We start from the raw sequence: 14,593 nt of genomic DNA on the forward strand, positions 1-14,593 counted from the left end.
AGCTGTCTCCATAGGCGGGCGTTGTAATGAGAGTTTAACGGCTGCCCATTGCGAAGACCTCTGGAACTACAGCGTTTTTGCTTGCCGTAGGATCTTCCTGGTTGTGCCATTCCCACCGTGGGACTCAGCGCGGCGCAGCTGTTGTGGTACCTGACAGAGTACGTGACAGAGTACCTTAACGTGCTCGCTCGCCGCCGCCGCCGGCCGCAGTCCTGACGTAGCTTGTTGACTCAGCTGTGTCTCGGCGGTTCGTACTGATGTGACCGGCATCGTCTTCTCGCAGATGTGTCTACTGCGGGCTATTCTCACGGACAGTGCTCGTTGAGGGAGTTGGGGAAAAGTGCTGAATGGGGATGGCGGGCCTGGTGACGGGGGGGGGGGGGTGTGAATAATGAGAGGGGAGGGGAGCGCAGCAGCAGCGCTCCGCTCAGCTGTGCGTCACCCGGTGGCAGCGATGCGTGTGTGAATGGAGGGCTAGGCCTGTGACCGGACTGCGAGGGGGGGGGACTGCCGGACCGAGCCGTGCCGAAAAGATACTACGTTAAATGTTCAAGATGTAGCGTGCTACTCAAGATGTAGCGTGCTACATCTTCAGTCCAAACAACCCTAGTTGCGTCCTCGCAACTCATACAAAAAAGTCACACCCCTTACTCATCTAAATTTACACAATCATGTGAACTTCCGCAACGCCTACAACATGACATCGTATACCTAGTACAGTACACACACGCACCTGTTGTTCCTCGTCCCCACCTCAGTTTGTCGTTCACCAGATCCGGGTCACGGGCACCAACCACTTTGGTTAGTCCGATGTCGTTGGCCGTCCCGTAAGCGGCTTCTCAGGAGGGTGAAGACCTCTATGGCAGCCCAGGTGGGCGGCCTCCACAGCAGTTCGGGTGGCGGCCTCCATGGCAGCCCGGGTGGGCAGCCTTCACGGCAGCTCGGGTGGCAGCCTGGGTGGGGCGGCCTCCACGGCAGCCAGGGTGGGGAGCTTCCACAGCAGCCCGGATGGCGGCTCCATGGCGGCCCGGGTTGGCAGTTTGCACGGCGGCCCGTGTGGGCAGCCCACGTGGCAGCCCAGGTGGATGACCTCCGTGGCAGTCCGGGTAGGTGACCTCCATGGCAGGCCCTGCCGAGACCTCCGTGGCCGCCCGGGTGGCAGGCTCCGTGGCAGCTCAGGTGGGCGACCTCCATGGCAGCTCAGGTGGGTGACCCCCGAGGCAGCACATCTGAATAGATCGTTTGGCAGTTGGTCTTGCAGCATCCTGGCACCCTCTCCTCGCTCACCAACTTGATCATCGCCTTGGCTGTGTTGTGAAGACGACCGTGTTTGATTTTGATTCAGTACAACACGAGCATTCCGCCTGTTCTTCTTCCTCTTCTGCTTTTGATATTGCTGTCCTCTTATCATCAATACTCTAGAAAGTTCGAGCTCTCCTTTGCAATACAGCAGCTGACCTTGACTTGGACTTGTTATGCAGCAGAACGAAGAATTGATATGCTGATGCAAACAATTGTCAAGTTTCATTTTCGGTCTGACTTCTGTATTAGTCTGATCCTTTGTTTCATGAGACAGCGTCATTTCCTTATCTTATCTTCAACAACTTCTTCTATGTCCTTTTCAGTATTCGTAAGACCGCTTCCTCTCATCAGTTCCTTCACGTCGACCCCTGCAGTACGTTTATTTCCACTGCTGTCAGTACTTCGAACACTTGCTCAATTCTTCAACTTTCCTGTCATCAGCCACCATCATAAGCTTCATCATCTTCACACAGCTTTCTTTAGCTCATCCTCTTTCTTCATATCGACCCCTGCAGCACGCTCATTTCAACTGCTGCCAGTATTTCGAACACTTGCTCTATTCTTCAACTTCTTCCTCTTCTCCATACGGTTGACTTTCAATTCATCAACTTCGGGTTCGGCGGCTTTTGCCAGTCTACCAGCTTCACAATTTGAGAATTATCAAAGCCCCACGTTGGGCGCCATTTGTAGCGAGGGGATTTAGAGAAAGAAGAAAGAAGGAATAAAATAAGCTTCATCTTCTTTGCGGTTCATCAAGTACTGCGGTCCTCTGTTGTTCGGCTGGTTGTAGAAGACATATAACTATTTGCTGCTGTAATGACTCGATAGTAGAACTTGTGATACAGGGGAGCTTGAGAGTCGTTGAAGAGATCCCGAGAGGGATCTTCAGAGAGAGGTCCACCTGAGGGAGATGTATGGATCCAGATAGAGATCTTGAGATGACGTCCACCTGGGAGAGATGTAGATCCAGCGGACAGAGATGTAGGTATAGATCCATCTGAGGAAGATGTAAGTCCAGATCCACCTTGCATACAAATACATCTGATGGAAGATGCTTTTTAATTTAGAGGCTTGATGATTCTGTTCATTGTATAGACCATGATGTACGAGATGCTTCTTCACTGCTCGGATAGGGATAGAGGGATCCGATCAGCTGGGTTTGCGGCACAGTTGGGCAGGTGAAGGACAGGGCATTCGAAGTCCCGATGACCACTGCCAAACTTATGGGTGGTAATTACGTTGATTAATTGAATGTGATCATTCGTCCAGTCACCCATTCCTATATCTCTGGCCTCCCCATTACGGAAATTGCCCACTTAGTTCGTATTAGCGTTGCTATAGTTTAGTTGCCCTCGAGGGTTGCTAGCTCGACTGCCGTAACCGAATTCTACGCAATTCCTATCGGCCTTAACCTAAGATTCATCCTTCAACATTCTCACACCCTTGCTCGCGTTACATTCACCTTTCATGTATTCACCCCAAATTTAATTCGTAGCCCTCGAAATTCCCTCCGATAGTGTTAGGCGTCGGATCAACAACGATCTCCCCGGCGAGATAAATGTCTCTTTCCGAAATCCATATGCATGCTGCGCTAACCGGCGACAAAGATACTTATCGCAGGGCCGTCCAGAATAATTGCACAAATATCCACCCTACTAATTTATGGGATTCACTACACGTCCGATAGACTTATGGTACACACATACACGATTTATATCCGACTTATCTCTCTACCGGGAGAGATTACCTATGCCCTCTTCCGGTCCGCGTGTAACATTCCCGTTCACGACCCAGGGACCACAGTTCATATCCTGGAACTATCCTTAAACATGGGATTTACTATTCAAGGCCTTACGTGTCCTGGAGTACATTCTTCCCTCCCCTGAGGCTGTCCAGTACCGATTAGAGTACCTTTACGAAATAAGTATGAGGACTTATTCGGGACACTACGGCTCGCTTTATCCGCCCTTTGGGTGACTCACCCCTGACCTTCGGCTTCTTGCCTTTGGCATAACTTACTCTCCACTGCATACTGTGCCAATCCTCCCCCTCTCCCCTGCCGTAGAAACCTCTCACTGCCTTCTCACCCAGTGTTACCTAAGCGGGAAAACTAACAGTGGCCGGTACCACTGGCGGAAAACGTGCATATGCCCTGCGTACGTGACGGCATGTGTCCCTCTTATTATTCCGGTCTGGACGTGGGTTTAGAGAAGTGCATCTGTGTCTCATACAGTCATGCTGGTAAACGTTACGCCATAGGAGGCGGGCAAACAAGCCGTCTGTGCCTCAAAATGCCCTGTGCCAATATTGGTGGAGTAAGTATTGGCGCTAACTCGTAAGAACGCGAATAACAGAAACGCATTATTTATCCAACCTAATCGTAATCTCAAGTCCTAATTGCTGCTGCACGCATGAACCTAATCATCAGTTCTCGTATACAATCCTAGTATACCTTGAACCGCTCTTGATTTAATCAGATGATCTAGAACCAATTAGTACGCACCGATCTGCCGTCTGGTTGTGATCCACCGTATCATAGTGAATTACTGAATGCTCAAACGGAAATGACTCCTTGAAACTCGTTCGATAGCTTCGGATGGGCTACTAGTTACCGATACAAGTTATCTTTATAGAGTGCCAGAACATTGTCATAGGGTCCCTAGCCTTTCATAGAAAATCTAATTTAAATCATCCTATTAGCAGTAACCAATGCACATCAAACGAACTGCAGTCCTAGATATCATATAGCATGTCATATTTAAAATTATGCATTAACTGTTTACGTTCTTATCCCGTTGCAACTTTCCACAACTAACCATGTTTCTATATGATGACCTTCACCTACCGCACGCGCCCCAATTACGGCTAACCCACTGCCCTTGTTGTGGCTGCTCCTCGCGCCCTCTGGCGGCTCAACGCCCGCGTCGGGGACGACGATTACCACGGCCGCCGGCCGGCGCCGCGTCGACACCGTCAGTCAGTCACACGACACCGTCAGTATGGGCGCGCCAACACTCGCGGTACAGTGCTCGTGCGTGTTGTCTCTTCTGGCCGGGTAGATTCACCGGATGTGTCAGTGAGTGTGAATCTGGTAAAATATCGCTGCAATATCTCCCTGTTCGACATCTCATCAGCTCCATTCCACGTAAGTTTTTTTTTTAAATTAAATTCCTGTCCCATTTAATCGTTCCCCAACAAAGATGGTCCTTTCTAGTATTTATTCTACAAAAGCACAACGATCGGTACCTATATTAGTCGCATATTAGTTCTAATCACAAACAATTTTACATCTACCTGTTACTCGACATTTCGCAATTTCGATGAAGCAAAGTGACCATCTAAAGTCGCAAAGTGTCAAACCGTCAACCTCAAACCACTGCTCGCAACTCTGCACCTAAGTAACAGAAGAAATTCCACCGTAAGCTCAAGCATTCGTATCTGTCGAAAATCATAACTCATAGCCATATTCATAGATCGATCGCATGAATCAGTCGCCACCTTCAAACATTACATTCGCTTTCAACCGTATTTACCTGTTCAGTAATTGATTTCGACTTCGCAATTAATTCCTTCAGCAATATTACCAATAATTTCGCAATGCAACTTTTAGTGAATTAAGCACGAATCTACACCATTAATTTCACAAACGAATTCCAACCTCAAATCGCACTTGACCACCGCCGATTATAATAAATCGAACGAACCAGTTTGACTAAAGACAAAGACATATTCAATGTTGTCACGCATCCTGTCATCAATTTCAGCGTTCGTGACACTGAGCTGCTTATTCAAATTTTAGGATCTCGCTCACGGCCTAATCGTGAATTCCAACGGACAATAACGATTTGCTGGCGACTCTGACATGACCTCGAAAGTCAGATCCTAATATGCTACTAGGGTGTCTGGACCAATAAGTTCAAAGTAATTTAAGTTTTCCAATTCCAATTGAGAGTGCATTTTATGGCAACCGAAAATGTTTGGCAGTCGTCACGGCACGGCAACCGGGCAGAGGGGGGGGGGGGTCAAGGATTGGGATTGAGCAGACTTTTCAACAACACTCACATTCTGGAGTTTCTCTGCGCTTCCGCTTCTCAGTGTGGTCACAAGCGTCGGCTGCTGTCCTCGGTTCTGATCACTCGAACTGAAGAGGCTTCTCGCGGGTGACCCCGGACTGACGGCGGCTCCCAGATGGCGTCTCCTGCTCCAGCTGTGGACTGTGACTCTCGGCTGCTCGACTGTGATTCTCCTCTGGTTGGGTGGCGCACCCTTTTATAGTTGGGGGGGGGAGGGGTGACTGCCACGCCCTTGCGACGTCATCTTCCTCTGCCTTCTTCTGGTGGGTGGGCCGTAAGATGGCGCCCTCTGTCCTGTTTAGTCACCTTGCTCCTCTGTGCCTGCAATTTTTGGCCGTCGAATCGTCTTCGTGTTGAGTGCTTTATCATTTTAGTAATCGCTGGCATAAAACAATCCCCGAAAGGTTTGTGATTTTCGAGTTTTAATTTTGATTCTTCAATTTCATCTTATTCAAACTTTTGTTTCCTTCCGTTTCGTCTGCCGCCAACGCCCCTGTGACGTCACTCTTGCTCCGCCCACCGTACCGGGTGTGGCCGAAAGTCAGCGCCTTCTCCCTCTGCGGAGATCTCTGGAACTACCTCATGAGGCCATTGTGAGGTCGGTCACCCGGTTGTTTTGCCAGGTTCACTGACCCTGGGTTGCTGTGCCCGACAAAGGTGGCTGTGTGCTCCAGCCGGCATCTATCCTTGACACTGCTCCATGATCTGTTGACATATCTTACTGATCCAGCGTTATTTGAGGAGGCTCGGATCGCTCATCCTGCGGTAGCTGTCTCCATAGGCGGGCGTTGTAATGAGAGTTTAACGGCTGCCCATTGCGAAGACCTCTGGAACTACAGCGTTTTTGCTTGCCGTAGGATCTTCCTGGTTGTGCCATTCCCACCGTGGGACTCAGCGCGGCGCAGCTGTTGTGGTACCTGACAGAGTACGTGACAGAGTACCTTAACGTGCTCGCTCGCCGCCGCCGCCGGCCGCAGTCCTGACGTAGCTTGTTGACTCAGCTGTGTCTCGGCGGTTCGTACTGATGTGACCGGCATCGTCTTCTCGCAGATGTGTCTACTGCGGGCTATTCTCACGGACAGTGCTCGTTGAGGGAGTTGGGGAAAAGTGCTGAATGGGGATGGCGGGCCTGGTGACGGGGGGGGGGGGGGGGTGTGTGAATAATGAGAGGGGAGGGGAGCGCAGCAGCAGCGCTCCGCTCAGCTGTGCGTCACCCGGTGGCAGCGATGCGTGTGTGAATGGAGGGCTAGGCCTGTGACCGGACTGCGAGGGGGGGGGGGGACTGCCGGACCGAGCCGTGCCGAAAAGATACTACGTTAAATGTTCAAGATGTAGCGTGCTACTCAAGATGTAGCGTGCTACACAGACAATGCAGAAAAGTTCTAACTTGCTCTTATGGCGTGGGGGCGTGGTAAAATGATTTTTTTTTACTCCCTCTTCCCATCAATCCAGCTCATAATTTTTACCACTCATTTTCGTTAGTCAGCAAACCTCATCTCAGACTGTGTTTTATGTGTTTCCTCACAGATATAGTGCAGAGTGGTGTTCGATCTCAAAAGGCTCCGCCGAGGAGCAGTGTTAGTGAGAATAATTCAAATGCCGTCTGCCCTGAGAAGGATTCGACATGCACCAGTCGCCACTCCAGTGGAGGAATCACACCTGCCTCTTTGCTTCAGCTCAGGTAGGCAGGCATTCTTTGCACATAATTGGTACGCTTAAAAACACAAAGGTCTGAAATTGTATAACCGACCTTCGAAGTCTAAGAAATTGCGAAGCAAACCAAAATTGCATTCACTTTTAGTTGAGGTTATGCACAGTGGCATGAAGAAGTTGTTTACTGGTGGAAACGTTTTTATGTTTTTCTAAAATAGTTTTGCTTAAAATTTAATGTTTATTTTCGTGCCTTTATAACATTTTTATTAACTCCTAGCACAGTTGCCGTGCCCCGTGCTGATTCGCTGTGAATGGCAGGCTGCAGGGGTGTCAGGGGCTACTGGAGGACTTATCCGACGGAGACGACAAATCCCCAGACCGAGCAGCGCCCGGTAAACGGAACAGGAGGCACGGTGAGTCGGTCTCTCAATTACTCCTAAGAAAGTATAACGCTTATATGCCATGTTACAGTCATTATGTTTCCTGTCTTTCTATTGATGTTTCCTTTGTTTCGTGTATTTTTTTTCAATTAGTTTGTTTTCAGACACGACGCTCCAATTTAAGCGAATGCGCTTATGCGTCGGTCTGCGACAAGTTTATTTACATATCTTGTAATGTGTAATTGATGAACTGATTAATAATGATGATGTCGCTTGTATAATAATTGTCTTAGCGCGTATTCTTATCAGGAAAAAGTCAGCTTTACGTTCCCATGCCGCTCTAGTCCAGCCATTGCGTGTGTTTTCATAACTACGTTTTCGATGCTCAACATTAACTCATCGTACCCAGAAAATATTTACAGACAGCACGAATCGGTGTAAATTACAGAGCCTACAAGCCCCATCAATGGCCTGTTTTGATTCCAGATGTCGTGAGGGCCGTTCTCCGGATTGACGACACGCTGGTCGACCGCACGGACTGGAAAAGGCCGTCTCCTCACTGCTGGGACCAAGTGTATCATATACATATCAACGAACTGCAAATTTTGAGGGTGGGTGTAGCTCAGAGTCATTTGTGTAACTTAGTCACAGCTCACACTTCACAGCATAGCTCTCATAGAACTTCATATTCTAATTCATTTGCCAACGTGCATAAGTAAAATGAAATCGCACTACAGTCTACAAACGGAATTGCTCTAGATATTAGACTTGGAAGTAAGAACTATGTTATGTGAACTTATCTGCCAATCAACCTACGGCAACATTGTTGAGATGATACGAGTTTACAGCTAACGCTTTGACGAAAAAAAACATTCGTCTGGAATGCTGTACCGCCGCACAGCCATGTCGTGCGGTACAGTCTACCTCCAAGGAAAGTGCTGGTAGACTGCGCCGCAATACACGCGCGCTCCTAAAATATACGAATGAGTGCGCAAGTGTTTAAAAGCAGTAGTTCCCTTTCGAAACAGCTGCGTTTCGAAGGTTCGTCAGTGTTGCCATTTCTCGCGATATTTCCACGTCCACAGATTGATGTTTACTGGCGGGACAGTCGGTCGCTGTGCGCGGTCGGCTGGCTCACACTGGGAGATATCGTCGTGGAGGAGCGGCAGTCGCTGGCCCTGCAGCTCCAGCCCCGGGGGCTTCTGTTCGTACAGGTGCCGGTCGTGATATTCCCCAGCCTCGCAGATATCTAACGTTTTTATCGCATCAATATTTAAAGGTCTTTGATGTCGGAACTTTCGCCGGCCATTTTTAAAAAGGTCGATGTTTACGGAGTTCCATGCGATTGCTTTGATCCAACCTGACAGGATTTGGCGTTCACGGTGCTAAAACATCAAATCCTGTATGTGTACCGAGCTCTGTAGTTTCACGACCAGACTCTATAAAACTTCGGATAAACATTTTGTTCGGCTCGGTGTTGATATATCATGGGCTTCAGATGAGCCATTTCCCATGACAAACAGGTGTGTGGGCTCCCAATCTGGAAGCACGCCGACGTTGCTGGGCTTATAATTTCGTGTCGGTTGTACTGAAATAGCCTGAAATTCAGCTACGATTCATTCATTGAGTTTTTGTAAGCTATCATCTAAATGACAACCACTAAATACTTGTCTCTCAGCGCCTTCAGCTTCCCCACGTCCCCGTTCTCCGGCTCCCAGGTGAGGCCCGTGCAGAGCGCCGACTCCGGCCGGTGGTCCCGTCTGCGCCCTCAGCGGCGGGTGCAGCGGAGGGGCCCGCGGCGCCCGCTGACGCCCGAACAGCTCAGCATCGCCCTGTCCACCTGGAGCCGCCCGCTGCGGGCGGGGGCGGCGGCGGCGGCGGACAGCCCGCCGCCCAGGGTGCTCCACCCGCTGCCAGTGCGCAGACTCGGTGAGAAGAGGCAGAAATTCTGTTCGATTGTGAAAAAATGAAAGCTTTTTTGCTGACACATGAAAATTAGGATTATGTCACAAATAGATACTATACAGAGAAGTGTATTCGATTATCAAAAACATTCGCATTGACTCAATTTGGCCCTAATTTCTTATCATCCCTACCTGTCAAGCGAAATCCTAACGTAATGTAGATAAACGACGCCCAAAAGTACCGCATTTATCGCTTATCGTCATTAATCTTTCCAGACCGAGCCCGATGTCCGATGAGGACAGGCCGCCATTTCACAGAATGCACCGGAGAAGATATGGAGGAGCCCACTGAACATTTACCGGATGTGTCACCAAAAGTTTCCAAAGGAAATAATGGAGCAGGAGCGGACGTCTGCGACGAGATCGACGCAACTCTAACTGAGCCGGGGTAAGTCTGCACGAATCGGTTACCACAAAAACGGGTCTGTCGATAAGAAAAGATATAAGTTTTGTCCATAAGATTAGTTCAGGTTCTATTCGTGTAATCTAAAAACCCATGTGCTTGCACACTCGAAAACAATTTAATGCTATCCACGCCAAATAAAGTCACTCGCCACTGATGCCTCATTCTCTGCCCCCAGATCGGCCTCTACCCGATCTGAGGGCGCCGCCCCACACGAAGGAGAGGTCTCCGCCACCGTGCTCGTTCGTCAGAGGACGGAGAGTCCGGTCGGCAGCGACCACTCCACGGGACTGGTGAGACAGACCACCGAGTGCTTCGTGCCGTCACAGCAGCTGGACCTTGAGCTGGAAGACGCCGAGAGGACGGAGGCAGCACAGCCATGGCTGAGAAAAACGAACGCTATCTCATTAGAGACCACGGATGTCGAAGACAATGAACTGAGATTGCAGGTGACAGAGAGTGCAGACGTAACAAAGACTAGGTCAGACAATAGCGAGGTGATAGATAATTCTGAGAAGGTTACGAATCCCACCGATTGCGAGCATAGTAACCAGATGACGGGTAATTTCGACCAAAGAGCAGCACGAGCAAGACTCTCCATCCCATTAATCACCCACTCATCCCAGCCAGCCCCAAAGCTGAGCACTTCCTCCGAAATCTCCGATCTGAGGAGATTAAGTGTCGAAACGGACAGCTCAGAACTGCGAAAACTGAGCGTGGAAACGCTCAGTTCAGACATTCGACTAACCAGTGCTGCGACTGACGACTCCGAACTGCGGAAGATCAGTTTCCCGACGGACAGCTCCGAGCTCAGGAAGCTCAGTGAGGCCACCGACAGTGAGCTGCGGAAGCTCAGCCTGCTGACGGACAGTTCGGAGGGCAGCGAGGCCCTGATGGGGCGTGTCCGTCTGCTGACCGCCGGGTCAGAGACCACTTTCAGCCTGGTGTCGCCGCTGGTCGACGAGCCGGACGATGATACGGTGGGTGGTTTGTCTATGTTATGTACTACATACTATGGTAGAAAATAAATAAAAGTTAGCGTAGATATTTTCTGCATTTCTATGCCGTAAGAATATATGTTTCTCATACAATTACATTAGTGGTTCAATATGTAAAAGAACGATAAAAATGACGTTCATTCTCCCCATTAGCTTGCAAATTCTGTATCAGCATACTGTATGGGTTTGAATGGTAACCTCGTCTTCAAACTATTTCCTCGTACTGTACCAATGATGCCCGGTTCCCGGGGCGTATTACCTCGCTGTAACAATGCAGCTGCAGTGTCAGCCTCCATGACGCCGACCATTGACGCCGACACATGCCGACCGCCCACGCTATGTGGATGACGTCAGCAACAGGACCAGACGCGGATTGTTCCTCTCAATCATGTGCCAAATAAAACAAGCCACCCACTCGCTGTTCAAAGAGCATGATTTATACGGAAGAAATTTTGCGTTCACGTGCTCAGTAAAACGTTTCTTGGCCTCATTCGCAGTTTTTTCTTCCTTAATTTGTTCACGAATTGCGATGATATACCTACCTTAAAAGCATGTCCTATTACGTTATGCGATGCATGTTCGTATGCATTATTTCAATGTGTCGTCTCGTCGCATCACGTGCCCCTCACCTCTGACCTGGACCCCGTCCCCGGCAGACCCCGGACTCGGCCCGGACCACGTACTGGCCGCAGCCGTCGTTCGACCGGACTGAACCGGACGGCGGCCGGTCTCTCGGCCCGCTCCTGGCTCCTGACTTCACTCTGGAGGACTTTCGGACGGTGGCGGTCCTCGGGCGCGGCCACTTCGGCAAGGCGAGTCATTGGCAAAAAATAACTGTCACAACGATGTCAGAGTGTTCACACGATAATTTCGTTTCAAAAAAAGTTTGCCAGATAGGTTGCCATTCACGATCAACGTTTTCTAAATGAATAGCTGCAGCGGTCAAAGTAAATACAGTCCAGTACCTATTTGTATACCTATGGACTAACCCGAGGCACCCACGCTAACCCTTCACGTCTCGTCCGCAGGTGATTTTGTCCCAGCGGCGCAGCACGGCCGAGTACTACGCCATCAAGTCGCTGAAGAAGGCCGACGTGATGGACCGCGACGAGTTGGAGTCGCTGCTCGCCGAGAAACGTATTCTGGAGCTGGTGACGGCCGTGCGTCACCCGTTCCTGGTCAACCTGTTCGGGTGTCTGCAGACCCCGGTCAGTGGCGGGGAGGGTCGCAGCGGCTAGGGGTGGATCCGGTGCTATACGGGAGAGGAACGGGAACGGGGAAGGTAACAGGGCGCAGGAGCAGCACTCTACTGACCGTGGGTAGTAAAGCGCCTCACTGTAGTTTGTTCATGGGATGGAGACGGGGTGACGTTGAAAAGTTACCTATATCGTCGGCAATAAAATGAATGCAGGGAACGTCCTTAACAAGAAACGTTTAGACCTTCAGACCTCCGAGGTTTCTTTATTTTTAGACATGATATTGAACAACATATCTCTGTCGTAGAAGCATCAAGTCCTTTCAGTTTTGTCCAAATATCTCGTCATTTTCAAATAACGCCGATCGCCGGAGACCGTGACATCTTCTTTCTCCGCAGACGCACGTGTGCTTTGTGATGGAGTACGCGCCCGGCGGCGACCTGATGATGCACATCCAGTCGGGCGTGTTCTCAGAGTCGCGTGCTGTGTTCTACGCGGCCTGCGTGCTCCTGGGGCTGCAGTTCCTCCACCAGCACGACATCATCTATCGGTCAGTGGACAGTGATGCAACAGAGATCAGCCCGCAGACTACGGTATAGCAGAGAAGTGGTCGCTAAAGTTGCCCAGTGTGCGTATTTGGATTTTACCATGTTATCAAAGCTGTGATAGGTTGCCAAGCCTATGGCATTCACCGCACCCCTAACGTCCTCTCCTACGCAGAGACCTGAAGCTGGACAACCTGCTGATGGACGCGGAGGGGTTCGTCAAGCTGGCCGACTTCGGCCTCTGCAAGGAGGGCGTCGGCCGCTTCGGCCGCACGGGCACCTTCTGCGGCACCCCGGAGTTCCTGGCGCCCGAGGTGCTCACCGAACAGACGTACACGCGCGCCGTCGACTGGTGGGGACTGGGGGTGCTCATCTTCCAGATGCTGGTCGGCGAGTCGCCGTTCCCGGGCGCTGACGAGCAGGAGGTGTTCGAGAACATCATCCAGGCGGCGCCGCGTTTCCCGGCCCAGCTCTCGCTGCCGGCCGTAGCCGTAATGCGCAGGGTGAGCGGAAGGAGAGGGTCGGCAGGGATGGGGTGGGGGTGCCTGGACATACACATTACCTAGTTATCAATTAACGAATAAGTTTTGAGGTAAATGTCATCGACATATGCAGATCGTCAATCGTGTGACACACAATCATGAAATAACGATACAGAATTTCTTATTGTCAAATTAACTCAGTCCAGAACCATCCAAAGGTTTGACGCTCTTATCAAGTCGCCAGTATTTAGCTCCCTGTCCATTCCACTGTCATCCAGTATCCACCGCTGTCTGCCCAGCTGACGCCCCTGCTCCCCCCCGCGCCGCCAGCTGCTGCGGAAGGACCCGGTGCGCCGGCTGGGGTCCGGCAGCGGAGGAGCCCGCGACGTCCAGCGCCAGGCGTTCTTCTCCAGCGTGCAGTGGGAGGAGCTGGCCGCGCGCCGGGTCCCACCTCCGTTCGTGCCCGTCCTGGTCAGTGGCGCTGTGATAAATCTAAAATAGATCTGAGTTACGGCTATATCATGGATGTGATAATATTAGCTCATCCGTTGCTATATGTTTACCTACTAAATGTATGCAGCATAGTCGAAGCGTAGTCAAAAAGAAAACTTTCATAATTTTGAAATTCGACAGACTGTCGACGCGCTTACCATTGTGAATTGGCAGTGCACTGCCCCTGGCCCCCTCACGTGGACCACCTGGATCGTGTCTTTTGCCAATGCTACTCGATGGTTGAAATACTTAACACGACTTTGTTTCCACTTCCCAGGACAGCATTGAGGACGTATCGAACTTTGACGAGACGTTCACGGTGGAGCGGGCGATCCTGACGCCGCCGGTGTCGCACCGCGCCATCAGCAGCAGCGAGCAGAGCCTGTTCAGTCACTTCACCTACACAGCTGACTGGTGCTGATCCTGCTGACGCTGCGGCATGCTCAGCGGCTGGGTCCGCGCAGTCTCGCTGCAGGCTACATGACTTCTGGGCCGTAACCGTGCCGGGCCCTTTAGTCGATGAAATTGAAACGTAAATGATGCGGAGTGAAAGGTTTCGCAGTACCAGAGAAGAAAATAATTGCACCCGCAAGCCAGCCGGCTGTGAATAATATTGCTGGAACCCCAGGCGATAGATGCTCAATCGATCGGCGAACTAGAGCCTATGTAACAACAGTACCTAATGTACCTAATGTAACTAAGGCGTTGCGACTGCGCCTCCATGGTCTCCATCATCCATAACGGGCTGAGTAATGTGGAATGTGTATTCTTCAATGTGAAGGACTCAAAACGTAATCGGTTGTGATGGTGAGCTTCGGTTAAAGCGAAAATACAAAACGTGAATCATGCCTTCTGTAATGTGTAGGTACCTATTTACCGCACTTCAAATACAGGTGACAAGTGTGAAGTGACAACTGACATAGGTATTTATAGTGCTGCTAAGGTCTTGGTACTTTACACTTGACTCTTCAGGAACTTATTAACCCGCGCCCGGGGGCGATGGTCTGATAGTGACACATCGAAGTGGGTTCCCTATCCCCTCTATTTCAACATAGCAGCAGCAGGTGAACAGAACAGAGGACAAACATCACTATCGAAGCGGCGG

The 14,593-nt window shown here is 50.5% G+C and overlaps 1 protein-coding gene across 1 annotated transcript in view; it reads left to right on the top strand.

The window, feature by feature from the left end:
• Positions 1 to 14,334, top strand: part of LOC122386341 — a 28,029-nt gene extending 13,695 nt beyond the window's left edge. The window contains exons 3-15 of the mRNA XM_043375452.1: positions 6,903 to 7,056; positions 7,347 to 7,441; positions 7,895 to 8,019; positions 8,494 to 8,622; positions 9,127 to 9,337; positions 9,589 to 9,760; positions 9,954 to 10,755; positions 11,430 to 11,585; positions 11,802 to 11,981; positions 12,368 to 12,519; positions 12,690 to 13,017; positions 13,327 to 13,467; positions 13,766 to 14,334. Coding sequence (XP_043231387.1) covers positions 6,903 to 7,056; positions 7,347 to 7,441; positions 7,895 to 8,019; positions 8,494 to 8,622; positions 9,127 to 9,337; positions 9,589 to 9,760; positions 9,954 to 10,755; positions 11,430 to 11,585; positions 11,802 to 11,981; positions 12,368 to 12,519; positions 12,690 to 13,017; positions 13,327 to 13,467; positions 13,766 to 13,909 — 2,789 coding nt within the window. The 3' untranslated portion in view covers positions 13,910 to 14,334. The remainder of the gene's footprint in view (positions 1 to 6,902; positions 7,057 to 7,346; positions 7,442 to 7,894; positions 8,020 to 8,493; positions 8,623 to 9,126; positions 9,338 to 9,588; positions 9,761 to 9,953; positions 10,756 to 11,429; positions 11,586 to 11,801; positions 11,982 to 12,367; positions 12,520 to 12,689; positions 13,018 to 13,326; positions 13,468 to 13,765) is intronic.
• The last annotated feature ends 259 nt before the right edge of the window (positions 14,335 to 14,593 follow it).

The sequence above is a fragment of the Amphibalanus amphitrite genome, unplaced genomic scaffold (assembly GCF_019059575.1).
Source record: "Amphibalanus amphitrite isolate SeventyFive unplaced genomic scaffold, NRLGWU_Aamphi_draft 000247F_arrow, whole genome shotgun sequence".
NCBI lineage: Eukaryota > Metazoa > Arthropoda > Thecostraca > Balanomorpha > Balanidae > Amphibalanus > Amphibalanus amphitrite.